The sequence below is a fragment of the Drosophila kikkawai genome, chromosome X (assembly GCF_030179895.1).
Source record: "Drosophila kikkawai strain 14028-0561.14 chromosome X, DkikHiC1v2, whole genome shotgun sequence".
NCBI classification, from domain to species: domain Eukaryota; kingdom Metazoa; phylum Arthropoda; class Insecta; order Diptera; family Drosophilidae; genus Drosophila; species Drosophila kikkawai.
Genome location: NC_091733.1, coordinates 21,971,336 through 21,996,755, shown reverse-complemented (window position 1 = coordinate 21,996,755; position 25,420 = coordinate 21,971,336). Strand labels below are relative to the sequence as shown.

Below are 25,420 nucleotides of genomic sequence, written 5' to 3'. Positions count from 1 at the left end.
GCGTTAGAGCGGATGCTTCAGTTCTGGTTGGAGTCGTAATAAATGCCACACAACTGCCTCCAAAAATGGCCTTTAAGTCCATCCCTTGCAGGATGGGACCGGGACTAGGACCCTCCCGGTTAGCTTGCTAAATCTATAGCCAATATATACTACTGCTAGTGCAAACTTACCACTTACTGGCTACTATTTACCCACAATCTCATCCTTGAAGGACAGGGCAGTGATGGCCTTCGTGTGGCCCGTGTAGTCCCTTATCGGACTCCTTGTCTCCAGCTTCCAGAGGCGCGCCACGCCGTCCGAGGAGGCGGTAAAGAGCCATTTGGAATCGGCACTGAAGGCCGCATCCCAAACCCAATAGTTTTCGATGCACAACTCCCCACACTTACTGAAGTCGGGCGTCTTCCAAACGCCAACCGTTCCATCACCAGAGGTGGTGAGCAGCAGCTTGGAATCGGGACTGAATTTGCAGCGCAGAATGTAGCGCTTGTGGGCCTTTATCGGCTTGAAGGGCCTCAGGGTGCTCATCTTCTGGTCAGGACTGCTGGTCAGCGTCCAGATGTAGCAGTTGCCCTTGTTGTTGGCCGCGGCCAGGTAGCGACCATCCGGCGAGATTGCCACATCCTGGATGGAGGCATCCACCTCGGGCACGATCCGTTCGTGCTTCTCGGACTTGACGTCCCACAGAAAGACGCTGCCGTTCTGCGAGCCCATGCCGATTTCCACTTGATTTGGATGCAAACAGGCGGAATTCACCGGCGCCTCGCAGTCAAACACTCGGGAGCAGTGCGGTGGAGCCGATATCATGTCCCAGATTCGAACGTGATGATCCTCGCCGGCTGTAAACATCCAGTTGCCATCCTCCTGGAAGCCCAGGCGCGTCACATTCTTCTGGACGCCGTCGAAGTTGATTACCGGCGCCGTGCAATTGGATTCCAGGTCATACAAGCGGATGCACTGGTAGCCACAGGCCGCCAGTCGGGTCTTATCGGGTGTCCTGTCCAAAGCGTTCACTTGCTGCAACCACAATACATAGAATCCATGTTGTTGCAAAGTTGTAAAGTTTTAAGGTCCACCTACAGATGTTTCCACAAAGCGCATCGTCTTGATGCAGTTGCCGGTGTGCGCCTGCCACACCTTGATCGTGTGATCATATCCGCCGGTGGCCAGGATCAGTTGTTGTTGCTGTTGGTCCCCCATATTTCCACAAAACGCCGCCGTACCACCTATTTCAGCCAGATGAGTGTGGCTCTCCCCCTAAAAATCTCAAAAAGTTGAAATTTCCCCCTAAAAAATCCACACCTGATACTCGAACCTCAGCTGATACTCGAACCTCAGCTGATACTCGAACCACATCACATACTACACCCTCTGACGTAGTTCGCTATTTTAACGCCAGATGGCCTCTCTCCCGATTTAGCAGATCGCTTAACTATATCTTACAGCTAGCATACAATATCCTAAGACTTTGTTTTCTAAGTAGAAGAAATTATTATTAAAACCCAAATTCATTTCAAGCCCACCTGTTGGTATTTATTTAAGACATCACTTCCTCCCCCAACTGGGCCCGCCCTCATAGTGGGCTATATCTTGCAGAGTTAAGCTAGCTTTCAGCCTGATTAAATTCGGCATTATTTTTACCTTTTGATCCAGCCGGCGCAGATACTCTCGTGGACCTATGATGATTGTTTACTTAGTTTAATGTGTCATTTTTATTAATCCCCCGGATTAGTGAGAAAAACGCTTGCGGCCACAACAACGGGAGTGCCACACCCCTTTACACACACAGCCACCCAGCCGGCCCCTTTGCCTCAATCGGTTGACATGGTGACCCGGGAAATAAACCGAGAACCTGCCTCTGGCTTTTGGTTCGCTGCGGAATGGAATACATTCATTTAATTACAATTTGATTCAATAGAAAGGACACGGAAAGGGGTGGGAGTCGGGGACTTTGTAGTGACAACTACGCTCTGAACTAGCAGCTAGGCAATTACTAGTAAGTAACTACAGAGATTCCTTTTAACGTTATTTTTAAGCTTTTGCGTCTTTATTTAAAGAACTAAATACATTACTAAAATTACATTTACATTACATTTTTCTGTACATCTACCGATCGTTTCTATGGCAGCTATATGATATAGTCGTCCGATCCGGTCTGTTCCGACCTATATAGCAGTGAGAATATTCAGAAGACTATATGCAAAGTTTCATTCAGAAAGCTTCAAAACTAAGGGACTAGTTTGCGTAGAAACAGACAGACGGGCATGACTAGATCTACTTGGCTGTTGATGCTGATCAAGAAATGTCCTCCTTCACTACGTTGCAAACTTCTGACTGAAACTATAATACCCTGCAAGGGTATAACTAAACTTTTTTAACTACAGATAGTTTGTTTAAATTTTATATTATAGTCTAGATTTTAGGGTAAAATAATACTTTTAAAAGCTTTTAGACAAGATAAAATGTAATTAAAATTATTTGAAAATATTTTAAGGTATATATATGATATTTCACTTATAAACTAATAAAAGAACTATCTAAAGTACATTAATCTGGCCATGCCTTACGCCAAGTCTTGGAAAGTAATTTTACATGGTCGAGGCATTGATATTAATTATAGAAAAAATATACTTCTAATTAAAAATTAACCTATTTTCAGCTTAAATATATATAGGTACATCCTCATGGCCTCAACCTCCTTTTAACCCATTTAACTTTCGCTGCAAATCTTGGACCTAATGCTGACATGTGTGTGAAAGCAGATACGGATGCAAAGAGCGCACTGACAGATACAAATTCCCGCTGCGGTCGCCGCTTGTGGCCTTTGTGCTCAATGGGCGGCGAATAGATACAAGATACAAGGAGGCCGGGGGTAAATGAAGTGGGCCGGACATGTGGCATATTATTCGCATTCAGGAGTCGGTAGTCGGTAGCTGGGATTTGCTGCCTTTAATAATGATGATAATAATAATAATAATGCGGCATCGATTCCGCTGGGACCTTTGGGCCCCGGTAACCCCGAACTTTCCGGATGAGACGGGGCGTAAAATGGAAAGCCCGGTCATGCGTGTGAACGGGTGCGGTCTGTCCTCCCCCTCCCAGCCTTTCATCCCAGCCCATCGCCCGCTAATAGAAAATCTATTAGCGCTTACAGGAGGAGGAAAATCAAGAAGGGGGATGAGGATGTTTGTATGTTGTTTGTTTTTAATAATATATTTTTTATTAAATGATTTTTTTAGTTGGAATTCATTTCTAAATTTCTTTTTTTTTAGGTGTAGAAAATAAAAAGAAAGTGCCGACGGGCTAGAGAGTTGAAATTAGAGACCTGTTGGCTTGAAGCTTGTATGACTGACTGACGCTTCGGTGGGACAGATTGTCTGACAAACTGACAAACTGACAAACTGACAGACTGATGGATATATTGGAACCAACCGAAGCCCAAATATAGGTAGGAGAGGGTCTCCCATGTGGGAAACCTTGTCAAAGAGCGTGACAACCAGTAGTTTGAAATCAACGTCTACAAAAAATATACATATATAATATAAATAATATGTATTATATATTTAAACACAAGTATTTCCAGGGTTTATATTCGCATATATATTATCTATCGTGGCCTGGCATTTTCTAAATGTTTTAAACAAATATTAAATTACTTGTGCTTCTTGGCTAATGGAAAATCTGACCCATTTTTAACTCTTAAACGGACTGACAATAAAATCTCCGCTTACCCTTACCTCCCACTCCCCTTGCCCTGCAGAATTGTTTACATTTTCACGACGAGAACGTGGCGAGCACCATCAATCGCAGTTTGTATTGTATTTAAGTAATTGGAGGGTAAAATGTGTTTCCAATTTGTAGTACCTATTCGAGTAACATTTTCCCCCTAGTTTTTTGTCTGCCTTCCTCTGTTGCACTGCGAGAAAATGTTGCTTGCATTTTCTGATGTATCTAAAAAGTGGTAAATATTTTATAGAATTTTTAAAACAATTTTTAAGCAAGGTATAATTTTTAAATGCGAGGTAAACTATATAATTAAAGATGGACACTTATTTTTAAAGGAAGCCATATTTTAATTTAAGAAAATAACTAATTATTTATATATTTAATTGTTTCATTAACCAAGATAGAAATACATTTTTTTATTAATAATCTTAGTTAACAACTTTTTAGAAAGCTAACCAAATATATATTAATTAATATATATATATAGTTAAATAATAATTTATTAACACACTTATTATAATTAAATGCTTTTTTTTTTCTAGTGCATTGTAACAGTGAGCGGAAAAAGTAACCGGCAACAGCAATAAGATTGAAAAAGTATTGAATTACATTTATACAACATTTGGTTGAATGGCTTTCGCCAGCGAGGGGGTGTCGGTGGGCGCTAGGCGGTGGGTGGTGGGTGTCTTTGGGCCGGTCGAGTGTTGCGGTTAGAGTTTCCTTTTGTTGGCCTGCTGGGTGCCATGTGGGCGGGGTGGTTAGGATGCGCCGCCTGCCGCTCTTGTTCTTGGGGTTCGTTCGGGTTTTGGCGATTAACGTGAATACCTCGGTTCCGTTGTCCCCACCCTCCCGGCTCTCCTTCGCTCAGTGTGTGTTTTGTGGCTTCTCCGGGCGTCTGGTCTAGATGCACGGCAAAAAATGGTGTACCAGCAAGCTAGTCAATTTTCGAAAATATTTATATTTCAAATGATTAAGATTTTTTCATATATTTTATTTTTATGGACGGAAGACCCGATATGAGATAGATCTATTTGAAAAAGGCTTGAAATATTTAATTCTCGATCCGCGACGAGGGCAGGGAACCACTTACTTTATCAGGATATCTTTGCACATGTGCGCATAGAAAATCAGGCCATTCTGAAGAATATGACGTAGATTACCAGGGCCACGATCAAGGGTCTATTGCATTGCGGATCGCAAACAAATACATGCCGACATGCTGGGGGAACTTGTAAGAGCACATAGGTATCCAGGGAGCCAGGAGCATGAACTTGAAAAGACGCCACTTGGTGAGGCGTTGGGGCAGCATCATCACCGTGGGCATCATGGCCAAGGCGGTCAGCAGCAGGGCCTTGATCATGGTGATCTCTATATGTCCGGGAAGCTATATGAGACGCTGGGCACTGATTTGTACTAGAAGCGCAGCTTTATCTCGACCTCGGGAGCAGCGGCAATGGATGTCAGGAGCGCGGCTCCATACAGCAGCTCGATTAGCATTGTTCACGTGCGTTTTGAAGTTGTTATTCTTAAATTATATACATATATATTTATATATTTATATTTATTCTCAGTTTACTGAAATAAGGGTAATTTTAGTCAGAAATTTGCAAAAACTCACTAAAAGAATCATTTCTGGCTGAATAAATTATGTATTTTCATGATCAGCATCGACAGCCAAGTGGATCTAGCCATGTCCTATAGAAAAAAATGGGTAATTTTTTTTTTAATTATATACGGTCGTTAAAATCTTAAAAAATTTTCAAAAATTTTGATATCTTAAAATTTCTCTGTGTGTAATTTGAAATATTTTATGATTTTTTATATTTTGATTTGTCCCAAAAATTATATAATAATAAAATAATATACCTAAATTTCCATTTAAAGACAGGGTATTATAGTTTTTGCATGTGAAGGAGTAATTCTCGACCCCGTAAAACATATATATTCTTGATCAGCATAAACAGAGGCACCTTTCTGGCCATGTCTGGCAAAAAAAAATTATTACTAATATTTTCGATTTTTTTTTCATTTTATTTTCCTTTCATTTTTATTTACATCAAATTTCTTTAGGTGTAGGCAAAAAGACAACAAGGAACGGCGGGGAGTGGGGTAACAGGATGTGAGGAACGTCGAAACGGAACAGAAGTGAAGTGGACCGAAGGTCGATTCCCGCAGGAATCGCTGAGAAAATTCATTAGTTGCCCATTTTTATGCTATTTTATTTCAATATAAAAGACGCACGCATGCATGCATTTAGTTTGGACCATTCTTTGGCCTGCTCCTGCTCCCGCTCCTCCTCCACCTCCTCCTACTCCTACTCCTACTCTTTCACCTCCTCCTCCTTTGCCTCTGCCTTTGCTTTATTATGCCGTTTGACGCAGCAGACACACATTAAAATTGTAACAGCCCAGGAAAAGGAAAATGAAAATGGAAAGCCAGAGGAGGAGAAGAAGGGTAAGTAGTTGTGACAACCTGGAGGGTAAAAAGGACAGGTAGTGTCCTGTCAATTTGTTAGTTAAATACGTTTAAGGAAACAGGATATAATACATATATTAGTCATTGTAAGGATCTATAAAATATTCAAATTACTAGAAAACAAATAATATAATTAAAACAAATTAATATCAATTACTAAAACCATATTCTTAGATTTGTTATTTATCACAACAACAGCCGAGAGCCTTCTAGCCATGTCTCCCATATAACCATCTTGCTTTATAAACAAACTAAAGCCTGTTTTACAGGTATCTATCTATATATCAGACCCAAATCGAACATGTATTTCCTATAGCAGTCAGGGAAAATGAGAAAAATAAAGAAAACTAAAGCAAGATCACACAAACACACACACATACACAGGGGTAACTTCCTTTGCTACAATGGGACTTTTGTTCGGCTCGGGACTCAGATCTTTTCCGGACTTTGATTTCCACGAACACGTAATTCCCACACTTTTCACTTTTCCTCTTGCTGCTGCCCACGCAGCACTGCGCTGCTGCGATTTGCCTTGGTTTTTCCTCTCCTTTCATTCGAATCCATTTCCCGGGCACCTTTTGTGGGTGTGCAAGGGGGAGGGGACTAACCTGTCGATCGCCGGATCATAAATAGCTGTCGGATTCAATTCCGCTTCCCGTGCACAGGAAAAAAAGAAGATTTTTTCTGTATTTTTAATTATAAAAAATAAATGTTTAAGCCTTCAAATATGTCATTGTGATAAATCACTTAATAAAAGAACATAAGAATATTATTAAACAAATTGAGAAACTATTTCTAAAAAATGTTCCTTGTGTAATTTATTATCCATGAATATCATCTATTTTTTACAGATTTCTTTCTTTGGCCCCTCTCAATATTTTTCCTTCTCTTTTTCTTTTTTTTTTTTTTTTTTTGATAGAGATCCAGTAAGCTTCATTGCAACAAATTAGCTCGATTCAGTTTTGGACACTTCGATGGTGATCTGGCATATACTATATTGATTGTCAGTCTCCGGGCTTCCGATCTGTTTCTCCAGTTTTTTGATTTGTCATTCCCCGGGCGAATTCCAATATGTCATCCGCACAAATTGAAGAAAGCCAGTCTAGTCATTCTTCTCGGGGCCAGCTTTTTTTTTTGGGCTTTGGAAATTTTATTAATGAAATTTATTTATTGTTTAAAATTTAAGTTTAAGATGTATATATTATTTTATTTATTATTACAGGAATAAATGCATTTAGAAACTGTTTTTTGAATGGAATTAAATTTATAAAAAAGAAGGGTTAGTTAATTAAATATATTATAATTAAATTGAAATAAAAAACTAAAAAAATAATACAGGTTATTTAATTAAATATAGTGTAATTAAATTAAAATTAAAAATTATAAAAAAAATAATACAATTTATTAATTAAATTTAAATTAAAAATTACAAAAAATAAGAATAAAGTTTATTTAATAAAATATATTATAATTAAATTTAAATTTAAATTAAAAAAAATAATAAAGGTTATTTAATTAAATATATTAAAGTTAAATTTAATATATACCTACACTTTAATATAATTAAAGTAATAAAGTTGTGTCAAAGGAGTGCACCTAAAATTCTCAAGTGCGAATTTATGAAGTATAATAATACCCCTTTTAATATTTCTTATAAATATTTTATTAGTATTACCCAACGAAATTCGACTAAGAAACAATTTTTATTTATTTATTGTGAGCAAATACCAACCTAAAGGCTTGGAAAAATGTTATTTTCTAACTCAGGAACCATCGATTTGCATGCTCTATTAAAGAAATTTCCGACAAAGAAGCCGCCCACTGTGGCTACTTCATTAAAGATCGATTTGCACAGATTCGCAGAGATTCGGCAATTGCAGAATTTTGGGCAAAAACCTAAAAAGGTAAAAAGTAGAGTGAAGAGAATTGCCAAGACCCTTTGCCTTTGTCGGCATCTTTCAAAACAAACTGCTACCGAATCCTTGAAGAATCCTAGACTGATGGGCAAAACGAAATATTTGTTTTGATTTCGATTTGAAATTTGTTTTGAGAGTTTTCTGAGCGGGAGGCCAAATGCATATAATATGCCCATGGCAATTGCCTATGCACAGGATAATGCACTGACAATGGGCCCAAAAGGGAAAACGGGCTACGGCGGGGTATGGGTATGGGATAGAAAAAAATTGGAAAAATTGGGAAAAGGCCACAGGAAGTCAAAGTGTCAGGCACGAAGGAGATTTTTCTATTTATTTGTTGCTGCTGCCGCCTATTATTTGTCATCATTGTTGTAGGATCGATGGATCGAGGCGGAAACGCGGCTAATTTGCACCCCTGCCCTCGGCCATTTTCCATTTCCATTTTCATTTCTATTTCCATTGCCCCGGATTTTCCTCCGTTTTTGTGTTTGCTGCTGCTGCTGCTCAGTTCTTTGCCGTACTTCCCCCTCTCGCTCGCCCTCTCTATTTATTCTTCTCCGTGCAAAATTATTAATTTACGAGCTGTCAACAGTTATTGTTCGAGCGGGTCCGTGTTTACATCCACACAAAAAGACATAACCCAACCCATTTGGTGACGGAGAGAGAAGGACGGAAGTAGAGAGGGAGCTAGGTATATCAGCAGAAGTGTGGCCAGAGGTTAGCCTTTGGAGGAAAAATTATTTTAATTACAAATGTTTAAGTTCAGTTTTATTATTATTATAAAAAGTAAGTAAACTAAATTTTAAATTCACAAAAAAAAATGTTTTTGGAGAGAGAGAAAGAGAAAAACAGAGAAATAGAAAAAGAGACAGGGAAGAGCAGCAGCAGTGTGGCCAGGATTGTCTTTAAAGCATTTCTATCACGTACAAATCTCTACGTAAAACGTTGTGTTGTGAAAGAAAAGTCATTATAATTGATAAAATGTTAGTTTTTTAGTTAAACAAAAAAGAAATCTAACTACGGGAGCCAAATTTGGTATACCCTTGAACTTTAAAATGGGCTTAGGGCACGAAATCGATCATAACTAGGTCAAAAATGCATTAAAATCAGTGCGGAAAGTTTTTCGGTGCTATTTTTTTGAATTTTTTAAGTTTTTAATTATTAAAGTTTATAAGAAATAGAAATTTTTAAACATTTTAACAATAAAAAAAAAAATTTAAAGCTATTCTAAAAATATCTTTAAAATAATAATAATAAAATAAATAAACTAAATTAAATAATAAAACACTTAACTAATGACTAAATCTATATCAAATTCCTTATATTTATCAGTTTCAGCTTTAATTTCTAGCGTTGTTTTTATTACTGTTTTATTTTCTTCTCCACTTTTTTTTGTTTAATACCTATGACAAATGTTTTTTTTGGAACTCCTCCCGCTGATTTGTAAAAACACGAAGCAATTATTCTCGATTAGTCAGTGTGCGATGATATTGATATTTGAGGCCCATTCATTTTCCCACCTGATTCTATGCAATTACGACCATGACTTGCTCTCTTGCCAGTGTGCTTTTTGTGTGTGTTTCATCAAATTAGCGACTGATCGCTTTTGGTTGCTGGTAAAAATCAATCATTAGGCCGCTAATTAAATCAAGTGCCGCCTGATGGCTGCCTTTTCCTCTATAATTCGCCTGCGTCATTGTTTGGACAATGTGTCGAAGCAATTAGCCGGATGGATATACACTGTTTTGGCTCCGAAAGGTAACCGCGAGGCCAATGGACTCCGAGAGAGAGGGAGAGAGATCAGGTAGCTTGGAAAATCTATAATTATTTACAAGTAGAATCTTGGGGAAATGTGATGATGATCGTTTAATGATCAAAGAAAAGCTTGTGTTTTCCAATTTAGTTTCCTTATACAACTCTAGACTTAACCAAGTAGGGATCACTTTTCTCTAACCTTTTTATCAGTATATCAAGAGCCCTCAATGATCACACACTTGATCTACCTCTAATCCACCGAGTGAGACTGGTATCACCGACTATCGCGAATCCTTTCGGTAATCTTCTGCTGTCGGTAAGCTCCTTTCTCATCCAGCTGATCGGCCGCCTAATCGCTTTTCCGCCTCAGTCCACCGCTTTTCCACCATAATCCGCCAGAGATCCGGCGAGTCAACGCTATCTATACCTATCTAACCGATAAAAATGGTAAGGGCTATAATGGGCGGAATGGGCTGGGCTGGGACCTAAGCTCTTGGGCAAACTGCCAGCAGAAAAAACCAAACCAGGAGCGGCACAAAGAAAATAACACAGAGGGAAATAGAGACAAAGAGACAGAGAGACAGAGGGAGAGAGAGGGAAAGTCGCTGGCAAATGCCAAAGACAAATATATGGAAGTGCTCCTGAGGAGTGAGAGAAAGGGAAGCCAGCTTTTAGCCCGGGCACACAGGTGCCTGGCACTTGCTCCTATTAGGATGCCACTGGTTGTGGCACTAGTAGCTGTACTAGTACCTGTATTAGTACCTGCACTTGTACTTGCTACTCATACTCGTAGTATATTCTACCATATATCTGTGAAGACTATACCCTTTGTCAATTGTTTGGCATTGTTTTCCAACTCGGGAGACTCGGCGACCACTCGACATGGCGCGCAATTGTCCTTGTTTTCGATACCCTGTTCCGGTTCCGGTTGGCTATTAAATGAGGGTATATCGGTGATAGGTATAAGTGGATCCAACAAATAGAGCTCCTGCACTGGGAAGAGTTTTTAGGAAAACTCTTATAAAAATGTTAATTATCACTTAAAAATCTGAAAGGTCTCTGAGGTAGCTTTCTTTCTATAAAATTTTTAGGGTATTTAATAGGAGTATTTCTTGTCTATATTTTAGGGTATTTCCAGAGTATTTCTTATGTATATCAAAGCGTATTTGCAGTCAGTATATATGAGTATTACTTGTCTATATTTTCGGGTACTTCCAGGGTATTTAATTAGCATTATTTTGCCTAAATCTAAGCTTATTGCCAGGACATTCTCTTCATTATCTAAGCTTATTTCCAGGGTATTTAACATGAGTATTTCTTGCCTATTCATATGTTTATTTCCAGGGTATTTCAATGGCTCCACTCCTCCATCAGACCTGTAGTACTTTCTTCAGACAGCGAACAAAGCCCGTCGCTTGGCACTCGAGCGCCTTCGAGTGGCAGCTCGGGAATCTAAATGAGCAATTCATGAGTTGTTGGCGCAGTCCTTGAGGAGGACCTCAACCCCTCGATCTCATCCCTATCCGGCAACCCCTCTCGACTGCTGCTCAACTGCTTGACTGCTTGACTCTCCCACTTGCACTCGTTTCCCGTTTCTCATATCCTTTTTTTTTTGCCCGGAGGAACGGGAAACTTTTCCTGCCTTTCCACTCAGCCACCGTTTTGTGCATATTATTTTGTCGCCGCCTTTTGTGCGACTCGTTGGGCCATCATTGAGCTCGTCATTATGCCGCTGTGCTTATTATTATTATTATATTTTTATTGTACTTGTGTTTTTCAATAATCAACTGAGTGGCCGCCCCCTCTAGCACACATGCGTGCAAAAAAGTCATTCATTTTATTTACACCAAATACACAAATGCGCCCTACACCCCACTTTTATCCTTTTAGCCACTCTTCATACTTACACTGGTTGCTAAAAGTACCTGTTTTAGGTTAATTTAACGTACTGAGATATATGTTTCTTAAAGCTTGTATTTCGATATTCAGCGATAGATAAATATCTTTATATTTTACAATGTTAAAATGTTCACCTGTTTAGGTAATATTTTCAGTTAATTACCAACAGTTTAAACCTGTTTTTCAATTATTAAATATAGTTAAATTATATAATATATAATTATCATATATTTGTTCCTCTTATAATAAATCTTAAATCGCTTGAATACCTTACCTTATCAATATGCTTTTCTCTTGAGCTAAATATTTTAAGCTAATTATCAATTTTGTAGCCTGGATTTGTTATTTAGTCGTTATTTGTTATTTGCTTATTATATTTAATAGTTTTCAAGACTAATATCGATAAGTTGTTCGATTTTGTTCGATGACTAATATCTAAGCTCAAAAGTATCGATATACAAAGGATATGGATTTATTAGGCTTTAGAATCAAATTTTAAATACGACTCTTGTTATTAATGACTTTATTAGAGTCTGTGATTAATACCCTATATTTATAATGATTTTTTTTCTTTGTATGCTCTGGCCTTGCCTTTTGGGCGCTGCTGCATAAAACCCGGGTGCGGTTTTTACACTCCAAATATTCAATTACGCCGCGGGCGGTCTTCGCCGGGTCCGATTATTGCCCGGAACCCGTTCCCGTGCCCGTTCCTGTGCCCGTTCCTGTGCCCGTTCCCGTGCCCGTTCCTGTGCCCCTTTCCCCGGATTGAAATAAATCAGGGACTGGGAATCCGAGCTCTCACAGAACAGAGCTCAGGAATCGAAAGTCTCAGACGGAGTCGGAGCTGGGGAGCTGGGCGTCGCAGTGCTCTGTTGACACTTGAGCTCAGGCGGTGGTATTTAATATGCGGCTCAACATTCTTTTCAACCCGCTACGTATTTTTTAGCGACTGCTGTGAAAATGATGAAAAAATCGCCCGCCGACAAACGACAAACGTCAAGTGTCAGAGAGCAAAAAAAAAAAAAAAAAATTCAGGATGGTTCACTAAATACCCTAGAAAAAGATTTATTATGATGAATTAATGGGAATACTTTAAGTTCAAAAATATATTATAACAAAATTTAGTTTATTATTTTTTATTTAATAAAAAATAATAGGGTTTTTTTTCTATTTCCCAAAATCACTCTCAAATATTTGTTAAAGTAGTAAAATCTCTTTTTTGTTTGCACGATTCCAGGGTATCAGTAGACAAAGGCTTTGAAACTCTTGCCCTGGCTTTGGATGATGTGATTTTCTGATGCATTGAAGCGCGCTCCACATCCCGCCCAGAAAGTGTGATGGAGAAGATGAAGCGGGGTCCAGGAGTGACAGGGCAAAGTGCGCAGCAAACTTCCTGCTGATTGCTTAATTGACAAAGAGCATATGCGATGCATGAATGAATATATGAATATATATATGTATATACCCGAACCAGACCCAGCCCCATCACATATATGTCATTGTTGGTGGCCATAAGCTGCTCCCATCGTCATCGCCATCGCCATCGCCATCGCCATTGCCATCGCATGGGCGTCCAAAAACGCTGAAAATGCATTAGCGAGGAGTCCGATTCTCTCCTCACTTCTTGAGCCCCCCTTTTGGCCGAAGATTAAAATCTAAAAACTGTCAATTAGAGCACACATTTTTCCTCATCAAAATGCGAGTAACAACAAGAAAGATATATATTCTGGGGGATCTAGGCGACTTGGTATACTCTTTTTTTTAAATGCAAAAGGGGTTTTTGAAAGCAGAGTTTAGAGCTATTTGAAAAACCAAAGGTATATCTATCTTTTAATAAGATAAGTATTTAAGAAAGCATTTAAGAGACTTGTTTTAAAAAAAGGATCTTGGAGAGAAGATTTATAGCAAAAAATTTAAGAGTTATTGGAAAAATTTAAGTAATATTTCACTCTTCTCATAAGATATTATTATTTTGAAGCTACATATTGTAACTAAAATCTAATTAAACTATTTCTTGATAAAATATAATATATTATATATATCAGGGTATTTAAGAAACGTAAAGGTACCTTTGCCAGCCGCCAAAGACTTGGGGGCCCAGCTTAAGCCGCTGCTGCTGCTGCTGCTCCCTCCCTTCCGAAAATCCCCGTAAGAGCTCCCCTCCCCTCCCTTTGGAAGAGCCCCGCTTCTGTGCTCATTTTCAGTCCATCAATGTGACGGCGTCCCACGTCCAACATCCAACATTCAGCGCGCTCCCTGGTGGCCAGTGGCGGCCGCCAGGTTCGGACTTGGATCTGGGGACTGGACCACACTAAGTCCACGGCCAGTTCTCTGTCGCTCTATCTCTGTCTGTTTCTCGGAGAGATACTTTATAGCTTTGTCTCGCCCTGTACCGGGCCTGGCTTTCCCTTTGGTTTGGGTTTCCATCGCTCGGTTGTCAGGGCACTCGGAATTCATTGACATATTTCTTGGCATTTCATTTGTGCCTCGCCAACTTCGATTGCGCGCTATCGGTACAGTTGTGATTCGATAGGAGAAACTATCGAAACCCGGGGGCTTATAATTCCCAACTGGTTGTGGAGGAGTTGGTCTTGAAAATGGAATGAAGTGATGGGAATTCAATAGATAACTAAGTAAATACATTACAGCTGTTATTTAAACACTTAATGTTTATTAAAAAATTATAATTTCAAAAAATATATCATTTATAAAAACAAAATGTTTAAAAATAAATTTCCATTTGCCTTTAGGCTTTCCTAACTTGTATAAACTGTTATCTTCTTAGATATTAATACATATTCTAAAGAATCTTCCCTGTAACCCCCTAGTCTTAAGTCTCCTTTCCTTCCTTTCTGTGTATATCGAAACGAGAGACTTATAATTCCCAACTGGTTGTGGTGAGGAGTTGGTCTTGGAAAAGAAGTTAAGTGATGGAAATTCAACAGAAACCTAAATAAATACTTTAAAAATTATTTAAATAGTTTATTTGCTTCTGCACTTAAGTTTTATTAATAATTATTAATTATTAAATTATAAATAAATTAATGAAAAATGTTTAAAAATTATAGAAAATATAAGAAATATCTCCCATTTGCTTTTAGGTTTCCCCAACTTGTATAATTGTAATCTTCCAAGATTTGTATATACATTTTAGGGAATCTCCCCTGTAAACCCCCTAGTCTTTAGTCCCTTTTCCTCCCTTTCTGTATATAGTGTCTTGCCATCCCTTTTCGTTGCCTATGTCTTAAGAGCCTGGCATTTGTGTTCTTTTAATTTACTTCTTTTAGTTTCTTCTCGGTCCGAGAGAGGGTTTTGAATTACAGCACAAGATGGCCACACCCTCTGGGTTCCGGCTCCCTTATCTCCCTTGGACCCCCTACCCCCTCGTTGTTCCACCTCCCCCATTCTTATATTGTGAGCCACAAAGTACAAGTAAATACATTTATTTAGTTCGATCCAAACGTCAACGTCAACATCTTCTTCTTATTATTTCCCTTGGTCTTCTATCCCTCCCCCTTCCCCTTTCCCCACCGCTTTTCCGCTTTTCCTTTTCTTATTATTATGTGGCCCCCATGTTGTTGGTCATCGTCTGGGCGGGCAGACAATGAAGGAAGAGCTTAAAAATAATACCTTGCCTGCTTATGTTGACGTTTTCATCCCCTCCCGCCCTGTCGTCCGGTCACCTGTTAGCCACCTGAAGCATAGTTACAGCGACATTATAAGATCCCCAGTCCCCCGTTTGCACTGAAAATAAAAGGGGAATTTAATTGAAACACCAAAAATATATCAGATATTTTTTAGCTTAAATTTAGCACCTTGTTTTTTTTGTTGAATTTTCAAAAATATAGCTTTTAAAGCTTTTAAAAAAATATCTTTTAATTATAAATATATTTCTTATAGTTCTAGTAAATATATTTAAAAATTCATTTAACATATTTTTCTCTCTGTGTGGTGAGATACCCGCTCTCCTGGCCAAATGCCAAGTGTTAAGGCCCACAGCAAGTGCTTCACTTTATTTTTCAAGCCCCTCACGAACCCCCCGCAGAAACCCCAAAAGGCCCTGAAGAAGGGGGAGAGCCTTCTGGAAAGCCTCCTACTCCTCCTCTTGCTCCTTCTCCTCCTCTTACCCCTCCTCCTGAATCCCCTTGCCCGGCCTAATGAGAAATGGTGGGCCAGAGCTGAAGAGCCAGGCTAATTGGAGTCTTAGTTTCCATCGCCGCCTCCGCTTGAATTCAGAGGAAAGGATCAAGGGTCAGGGATCCTGAAAAGTGGCGGAAAGTTATAATAAAGTGAGGCTTGAATTTATTTATTTTAGTTTTAAATAACATATAATAATTTTTATATATCTTAAAAGAAAAAACCAGAAACAGGCTTAATAAATACGTAAGGGAAAACTCGTACTTCTTTAAGACTTTTTCAGCAACTCTGTAAATAATATTTATATAATTTAATAGCTATTAAAACATAATTTTTAGTTTAAATATTCACCAAAAATCACTCTTATAATAAAAAATATTACTTAAAAATATTCGAATTAAGAACTAGAGCTAAATAAGTATTAAAAATGTCTTAATATTTCTGTACTTACTATTTATTATAAATATTTTACTACAACCTTGCTCCTAAAATACTCTCTATAATAATGTATAATAAATTTAAATTAAATAAATTAACAAACTCTTCCCCCTTTTAATTATTTAATGACTCGCCTAGACTCTGCCATTTTCAAAGACCTCAAAAAAACAAAAAAGGTAAAATGAACAACATATTGAATTACCAGATATTGCCTAATTGAAATGTTTGCTCTATTTTGGCCTCAAATGGTTTTTGACACTCGCGCGACTTCCATTTCGGGGACTCTATAGATTCCAGATCCCAGATCCCAGATCGCTTATCGCGCCCAAGTGAGAAGTGTCAATGCAAGGACTGTCCCCTGCCCCAAAGATTGCTATTTAAAAAAAATCTATACATATATGTACATATAAGCCAAGACAATGGGCCCAAAAATGATCCCAACAATATACATATATATGTATATATATATCGATCATGTCGCCATCGGCAGCACACAAAACATCAACACAATGGATGCCACAATATCGGGAAAGGGAGGGACAGATGAGTCCCGACACAGCCGAGTCCTCGGGCTTGAGTGCACTTTTCTGAAAGCCGATCCCCTGATTGACAGTTCCAAAACCTCAGGCTGCAACGGAGCAGCAGCAGCAGCAGGCAATCAGGAGATCAGGGAATCACTCTGAAATTGGAACTATCACCTATCGCCAAACAAAGGGGCAAACTTTTGTCTCGGGTGTTGATTGGCTTTGATAAAAAATAGAAGAAAGAATGGAATGCGAGGCGGGTTTTAGGGAAAGTAATGCCTCTTTCAGACCTAACATTATATTTGGTTTTAATTAAAGAATACGAATTAATATGAATATTAATATTTGAAACAAGCAACCCATCATTCTACTGTCTGTCAAAAAAACCAAATTTGTATTTCGTTCAGTTTGAAATTGACTTTTTTGGTTGACTTTATTCCGCACGTGAACAATGAGCCAACGCTTTTATTTGCTACTCGAGCTGCTGTATGGAGTCGCGCTCCTGACAGCCATTGCCGCTGCTCCCGACATCGAGATAAAGCTACGCCCCAGATACGATGAAAAGCTCAGCATTACATATGACTTACGGATCACATATGGCTTCCCGGACATAGGGACCACCATTATCAAGGCCCTGCTGGTGACCTTCCTGGCCATGATGCCCACGGTGACGATGCTGCCCCAACGCCTCACCAAGTGGCGTCTCTTCAAGTTCGTGCCCCTGGCTCCCTGGATACTTATGTGCTGTGTAAAGTTCCCCCAGCATGTCATCAGGCATATATTTACGATCCGCCATACGGCTGAATACATGAACACCTTTCCATTGAGCATGGTTTTGGCCATATACATCATATTCTTCGTAATGGCCATTGAGTTGGCTTGGCATTGGATTGTCTATGCGCACATGTGCATTTCTGGGTATGTTATGGTAAAGTAAGTGGTACCCTGCTTTCTTCGCAGATCAGAAATTGAATACTTATTGTCTTTCACTAGGAATAGGATCTTCTGACTTGACCTCTCGTATTCCTTCGCAGCCAGGATATAATTTGGGATGCTAAATTCAAACAAAAATATATATTTAATAATTAAATACGAGCTAAATAAATAGAGACTACTATTTGGAAACAGACATACAGAGTGGTTCAATTTTACTATTGATATTTAACAACTAAAAGATTTGTTTGTAGAGCTTCCTGTCTGTTGCCTTTCTCTTACACCTACCCAGCAGACAAAGTAGTTGCCCTTAAGCGGGTGAATACGAAAAATGTCCGCTAAAGATATTAAATACGGACAAAGAATCGGACTTTTCCGCATTAGTTTCGCTAAATGCTTAAAAACAGACGCGCAAACGGACGAAAAGCGGACGAGTACTCAGAATTCTCAGGATTATACCCGCCAAAGAACCGTAAAAGGTCCGAAAATGAGAGCATTTGCTGTCACAAAACCCATGACAGGTGATAAACTTTATTATCGTTTATGTCCGCAAAATTATCGTTTTAATATCATAAACGAACGTTTTTGTCTGCTGTGTAGATATACATACATACATCAGTTGACAACTTGCTTGATTAGCATCAAGTGCCACACAAAGTGACTGTAATAACTAATAAATAATAATTGCTCAAATAAATCACATGCACATAGTACTTTAATCAATGCAAACGCGATGCTTAGCAAACAACTCAATTAGCAAACAGTAAATGCTTTACTGAAAAATGTCATTAATTAGATTCCATTATTGTTATTATTATTGTTATTATTGTAAAACCAGCCTTTGGCATGAGGCATTATCCTGTACCCACCCCACCCCCCTTTCCTATTTGCTTAAATATAAAATCCCTGAAAAAAATGTTGACATATGCATCTAACTTGAACGCTGAGCGGAACATTAACAACATTAACATTTTGACTTGGCTTGGCAGATAAGTACCCCCACCTCCACCCACTTCCCGTCCCCCAAACCCTTCTCCCTGGTTGCGGGTGATTGCTTTGATTATGGCTAAATGATGACTGCGGCCCGGGAGATGCTGCGAGTTAATGCCAACACCTAGCAACGCAATCTTGAAGCTGTTGGCCCGAGGGGAGGCTGATGCTGCTGCTGCTGCGTAGCAAATGGAAATGGAAAATAGGCAGTGGAAAATGGTATATGGTAACATGTTCTCGAATTAGTTACCCCGATTTAATCAGCCGGCAAAACTCCGTCGCAACAGTTGTTCCAGCTTGAGATGTGTTGCAGCTGCAATATATATCCCCTATTTTTAAACAAATTCAAAATTTTGTACATTTTTTAAGTAGCTATTAGTACTGGTAATTAGATGTGCATAAATTAACTAAGCTTGTAGTTTACTTTTACTTTTCTTAAGCTTAAATATATTTTTAAATCTATAATAAAATGTATTAAATGCCCTTTAAATATGTTTTTTTTAGCAATATTTATTATTATATTTATCAAATAAATTATAAAATATAGCAAAATATATTTAAATTTAAATTTATTTAAGGAATAAGCATAGTTTGTGTGTTTATTTAATTCATCATAAATTTTCCTATAAACCAATAATTATATTAACTTTAACTAAAAGCAATTTAAACTATTTTTAAATAGGACATATATTTTATTATTAATTTTCATTATTTAAATTACATTTTAGAAATTTTTAAAGGTTTTTTTTTTGTAATTAGTTATTATATGCTTTTTATTTTTCTATTATTGTTATTATTTAAAGTAGATTTTAGTTTAAAAATAAATATATAATATATATTTTCTACTTGTTATTGTGACTGACTTCATATTTTGTTGATTTTATATTTTATTATCCTTTTAAATTAAACCTGGCTCCTGTGGCCGACGCTCAGGCTGTTGTTGCATGTTGCAGTTGCAGTTGCCAGTTTCCCGCAAGAATTTTCCTTTGTTGCTCTCCTTCCTTTTTGGTATTAAAACACGCGGCGCTGCTTTATTACAATTGTGAAAACCTCACTCTTGTTGATTTTTCCAGCATTTTCCGGCTGCAGTGTCGCCGTGTCGTCTCCTTTATAGTAGTTGCAGTTGTCACGGTAACTTTATCGTCCTTCCCTCCTTCGCTTAGCCCATTGACAATGGAAGTCGTTGTCGGTTCTTGGCAAAAAAAAAAAAAAAAAAAGAAAAACAACTTTGAGCCTCCCTGAAGGAGCCCGAATGTTTAACAAAAACCATCTACTATCTAGGATTTTTAGTATATTTCACTTGAATACATACAAAGGTGATGCTTAGGCAGCTTGCAGTTCAGTTGGGACGTTGCCTATCTATTTATTAAATAAATATTAATTTTATATTATGATTAATGTAATTTTAAACCAGATAAACTTATTTATTGGCGTCTATAACATCGGACTTGATAATTTACCAAGTAATTATGATTTAAATAATATTAACACTTGCTTTCTAGCTATAACTGCTTTGTAATTATGCTTTTGGCATCAATGATCTTTGTGCTTTTTTCATATAAAAGTCAACGTTTCATTCTGTTCCTTTTCAAAATGCTTTTTAATATTACTATTACTACATATTACTACTATTATTAATATTTTAATATACTTTATTTAGGTTTTATCCTGGCAGAAGAAAGTGGGCACTGCAAGTCCTACTTTTTCCCAGCAATTCCTGCTTCTTCCCTGCAACTTCTGCTTTTTTCCTGCATTTGTTTGTAGTTTCTGCTGGTTGCTGGTTGCTTTGGTTGCCACAGTGCTTAATTGAGCATATGCCAATTAGCATAAGGACGAAGCGGGTGAGATCCTGGCTGCTTCCAGGGGGGTTGCTTGCATAGAGTTCGAGGGGGTACCCATTGGCTCATATCCGTCGAAGGCCTATTTATCGACATCATTATCGTCATTTGTTTGCTCAGCAATAAAGCATTTTGATTTATTTTTTTAAGCTAACTAGATTCGATTTTTAGGCATTATAAAAATAAAATATTATTTGTTATTGAAATGGTAAGTAATGTATTGTGGAAAATTGAATATTTGAAGGGGAAAAATCATCTTTACCGTTAATAAAATAATTTCAAGAGTCAAAATATTAAGTAGAAAAATCATTAATAATATTTAACTTTCTAGTTATTTATTAATTTTATGTAAATATAATATTTGCTTTTAAAAAGTATTTTTTTATATTATTTACTCTTATAGAAGGGTTCAAAAATATATAGATTTAAGCATTTGTTTTAAATTATATTGACTTAAGCCTTGCTTTTAGACACGTTTCCCCTTTAAATCTATGCATCTTTAAACACACATTTTCTTTCGGTGCATTAAAAATTTTCCATTTTGACTTTGCGCCCTTATTAAAAGGGGGTTGGGCCGTGGGATATATGTATGTAACATATAGATAGCTCTATATATATTTATATATGATGTTGCTGCTTGACTACCGTTGAGGACTCGGCAGTGGGAGCGTTTTTATGGCCACCCTCCTCATCAGCTCCTCTGTGCTCCGATGTTGCTGCATTTAATTAATTTAAAAGCGTGTGGATAATACCCTGGCATTTGCAATGAAAAGTCAAATGAATTGAAAACTGAAAATGCTTAATGCTCGAAAGTAGCTGCACACAGATGGGTACACACACACAGGTAATACAGGTATGTACGTTCGTACATCAACAACAAGTTGTGTCTTACCTTGGTGTTGTTTTAATCAGCAAATTACCCGAGAGCAAAAAAAGCAAAAACGAAAAGCATAAAGCAGAAAGCGACAACAAAGCCAGGCCAAAATTAAAACAATAAACAAAGGAAAATAATAATCAGAATAATAATAATAAGACGAAATAATAATAACAGCGAAAATCTGCTCATTTTTCATACGATTTTATTTTCTTTTGGTGCTTGTTTGCTTTTTATGCTGCCTCCTCTTGACTTTTGTTAGTAATTCTGCTGTATTTAACGTTAACTTTTGAGTGTGTGAAGCTTAGTCGGTTTTTAGGGAACTTCTGTATAATTTAAGGTCAAATTTAATTCAATTTAAAGTTCCTGGTTAATACTCTTCTACTGTGGCTGTATCTCGTGGATCAAGGCAATGCTCGTTGGCATCTGATGGATAAAAACTGGGCATTTTTGGAGCATATATCCCAAACCCATTAATTTTTACTCTAATTGCCTTAGTCCCTCAATTAATCCAAAACAAACAAAGTAAAATCTGATGGCCAGCAGGAACAGGACACACACACACACAGAATAAAAGCGACAGGAAAATGTTTGAAGTCAACTGAAAATTTTGTTGCCAAATGGAATCAGTGGGGGGGATTTCGGCATATATAGTCCAACATCGATGCGAGGCTCTGATGAACACCTCCCATCTAGAAACATGCATATATGCGACCTCTTAAACCCTAATGCCTGCCTGCACTCGACACTTTTCACTTTAATACTCTCTTTTTATCAGGCAGAGCAGATAAAACTTAAAGATTTATATATATTTTATATATATTTATATATATTTACAGTATTATTTACGAAGAAGAATTCTAACAAAAAGAATTCAACACAAAAGGGTTTAAGAAAAAGAATTCTCCTATAAGAATTCATTGAAGAGAATTAAATTAATTAACTTAAGTATTACAAAAATATTAGAGAAAATGTATAGATAGAAAATTAATAAAACAAGGCTAAGAACAAGAATTCAATAAAAAATATTCAAGATAGACAATTCAATAAGAAGAATTCCAATAACTTAATTTGCAAAGAAGAGTTTGAGGAGAAGAATTCGAGAAAGTATATTAAATAAGAATTCGAAAATGAGATTTCGAGAAAGAGAATTCTCTCGAATTTGTGAAAAAAACCTTCCAAAAGAAGAATTTGAGAGAGATATTTCTTGTAAAAGAATTCTAGAGAAGAGTTCGAGAAATAATTTTAAGATAGAGTTCGAGAAAATGATAGACTTCGAGAAAAAGAGTTCAAAAGTATTTTTAAATAAAAATACAATAAGATTTTAAGAGTTCCTAAATGAAAATACGAGGAGATTTCAAGAAAAGTTCGAGAAGAATTCTCAAATAAAAATCCAAGATGATTTCCAAAAGAAAATTCGATTAGAAGCTTTTGATAATATTCAAAAAATTCGATAAGAAAAATTCGTTTGTCGGTTGAATAATTCACTACTGATTTTCTCTCCGTGCAACTGTGCGTGTGTATACATACACATATCCCTATCCCTCCTTTTGGTCATTCCCTCCCTATTTTGTTCCACTTCCATCCATTCCCCTATGCCCCTGCCCACCCTTTCCTGCCATCGCCCCCTTGTGTCTTCGTCTCCTTTTTCCAGCATTTCAGGCTGCTTGATTTTGATTTCAACGTTAGTTAGTTAGTTCGTTATCTCTGGTGCCGTTATACTCGGTCTCGTACCAACAACCCCTACTCGCTACGAACTCAACCCAACCCTTCCCTACCCTACCCTGCCCAGCACTACCCCCCATTCCATCCTTCTCCACGATTGGGAAAAAGCACCGAGTTTTATGTACAATATTTGGGCTACCTAGACGGGCGGCAAAAAGGGGGGAAATTGGGGAGCTTATGTACCAAAAAAAAGGGGGTTGAACGACAGCAGTCGGCGTAAAAGGGGGCGGGGGTGGCTTGATTGGCGTTGCCTGTTTCGCCAAATGAAAAGAAAAATTTTTGCCAGCAAATGAAGAAGGAAAAAACATACTACATATCACGAAGCGTAAGAAAAATGCTTGGAAAAGAGGGAAAAACAGCCGAGCATAAAATCAAACCCCCCGCCTCCAAAACGGCAAAAAGAAGAAAAGAAAAATGCTCCCCCATGCAACCCCAAAAACAACGGTAAAACTGGGGTGAGGGGGAGGCAAAGGGAAGAAGAGGGATGGGCGGGGGGCAGAGCTGAGGGAAGTTAACGTGGAAGGCGGAAAGAAGGAATTGTGACTTTGAAGTGCGAGAGGCGAAAAATGTTGTTGACGGTGGCTTTTCGGATCCACAAAAAAGGCGGAAGGAGCATGGAACCAGGGGGCGGGCAAAAAGGAAGAGGGAGTGCGCGAGTGGGTGGCGGTGGGCGGCCAAGAGGAGGCAACGAAACATTAATGTAAGCAACGCAAACGCAAAGCCAAACAAACACATGCAACAAAAAGAGACACGCACACACACACACTAGCGCATATAATGGTATGTGATACACTGTTAACCCATACGCTCGTCTCGCTCGCACATCAACCACTGCAATGGCGACAATTTAACGGTAAGGCAGCGTTGGCTGCGTCGACGTCGCCGCTGGCGTTGGCGTTGGCGACATTGTGAACGCCTTTCACGCCCGAGCGAGATGGCAACACAGAGGGAAAAGAGGAACGCAAGTGGATGGCTTTCGCCTTTGGCCCGGTTACGTGTGTGGAAGCCATTCGATGGGAACAGTTTGTTAAGGGAAGAGTTTTGCGTAAATTGGTTCTTGGCTTATAAATAAGGTTTATTTAAAAGAGAGCCAGTTTTACTTAATAGTTTAAGTGCAACTTAATTTTAATATCTATATTTAAGTGCAATTTTATGTTATTTTAAATTTGAGACTATTATTAAGGAGAACAGTTGGGTTTTTTAAGTTTGAATAAACACATCGTGTATTTCGGTATCCAAAAAAATCAAAACAAATAGTTGTGCCTGTTTCCAAATCGTAGTTTTATTTTATCGGCATCGTAATTAACAATTAACCATATTTTTTTTTTAATTTAGCATCCCAAATTGTAGCCTGGCTTCTATGGGATACATGATATCTGGAAAAGGGCTGCCCACGTGATCACCTTTAATACTTGATCGTTACCAGGACAAACCCAGCGATGCACATGCGGGCATAGACCATCCAGTGAATCGCCATCTCTATGGCCATTCCGAAGAGTATGAAGTATATCATCAGGCCCAAGACCAAGGGAGTGGAGTCCATGTATTTGGTATTGCCGATCGTAAACATATACATGCCGACATGCTGGGGGAACTTGAAACAGCAGATAAGTATCCAGGGGGCCAGGGGCAGGTACTTGAAGAGACGCCACTGAGTAAGGGATCTGGGCAGCTTCATCAACGTTGGCACCATGGCCAAGGCGGTCAGCAGCAGGGCCTTGATCATAGTGGCCTTTAGGTCCGGGAAGCGATAGGAGACGCTCTGCACGGCTTTGTAGTTCAGGCGTAGCTTTATCTCAATGTCGGGAGCAGCGGCAATGGCTGTCAGGAGTAGGGCTCCATACATCAGCTCGTTTACCATATGGATACGCACATGGTCCATTGTTCAGTTGCGGTTTGGAGTTTGAATTTGAAGCAGAACAAATTATTAAAATATTTGTTATTCGCGTATGACTTGTTATGTTACTGTCTCTGACTGTAATGACTATTTAAATCGATGTTTTTTTGGCAGACAGTAGAATAATGGGTTGCTTGATTTGGAAATATATTCTTTTGATTTGTAGTTCTTATTAAATTATTCCTCAATCATTTGATAGATAGTTAGGTAAAGATTATCAATGATTAAAATACAAAAATCCACCAAGTTAGCTTACTTTCCTTTTATTTGTTACTAATATTATACGAGTTTGTAAA

The 25,420-nt window shown here is 38.1% G+C and overlaps 3 protein-coding genes across 4 annotated transcripts; 1 reads left to right on the top strand and 2 right to left on the bottom strand.

Moving 5' to 3' along the window:
- Positions 1–98: 98 nt before the first annotated feature.
- On the bottom strand, positions 99–1,243 carry Lst8 (MTOR associated protein, LST8). Its single transcript, XM_017182753.3, has 2 exons — positions 1,078–1,243; positions 99–1,014 (listed from the first exon to the last, which is right to left on the bottom strand). The coding sequence occupies exons 1-2, from the start codon at positions 1,195–1,197 to the stop codon at positions 184–186; spliced, it is 951 nt and encodes a 316-aa protein (XP_017038242.1). The 5' UTR covers positions 1,198–1,243; the 3' UTR covers positions 99–183.
- Positions 1,244–17,224: 15,981 nt separating this feature from the next.
- Positions 17,225–17,996, top strand: LOC108085926 (uncharacterized). 2 transcript variants are annotated; one of them, XM_070288234.1, is made up of 2 exons: positions 17,225–17,785; positions 17,861–17,996. In XM_070288234.1, exons 1-2 carry the CDS (start codon positions 17,319–17,321, stop codon positions 17,874–17,876), a joined length of 483 nt encoding a protein of 160 aa, XP_070144335.1. In that variant the 5' UTR covers positions 17,225–17,318; the 3' UTR covers positions 17,877–17,996. The 2 variants fall into 2 exon arrangements, with proteins under 2 accessions (XP_070144335.1, XP_017038189.1); XM_017182700.3 differs by having other exon boundaries at positions 17,228–17,800.
- Positions 17,997–24,632: 6,636 nt separating this feature from the next.
- On the bottom strand, positions 24,633–25,088 carry LOC108085921 (uncharacterized). Its single transcript, XM_017182696.1, has one exon. It carries the CDS (start codon positions 25,086–25,088, stop codon positions 24,633–24,635), a length of 456 nt encoding a protein of 151 aa, XP_017038185.1.
- Positions 25,089–25,420: the final 332 nt, after the last annotated feature.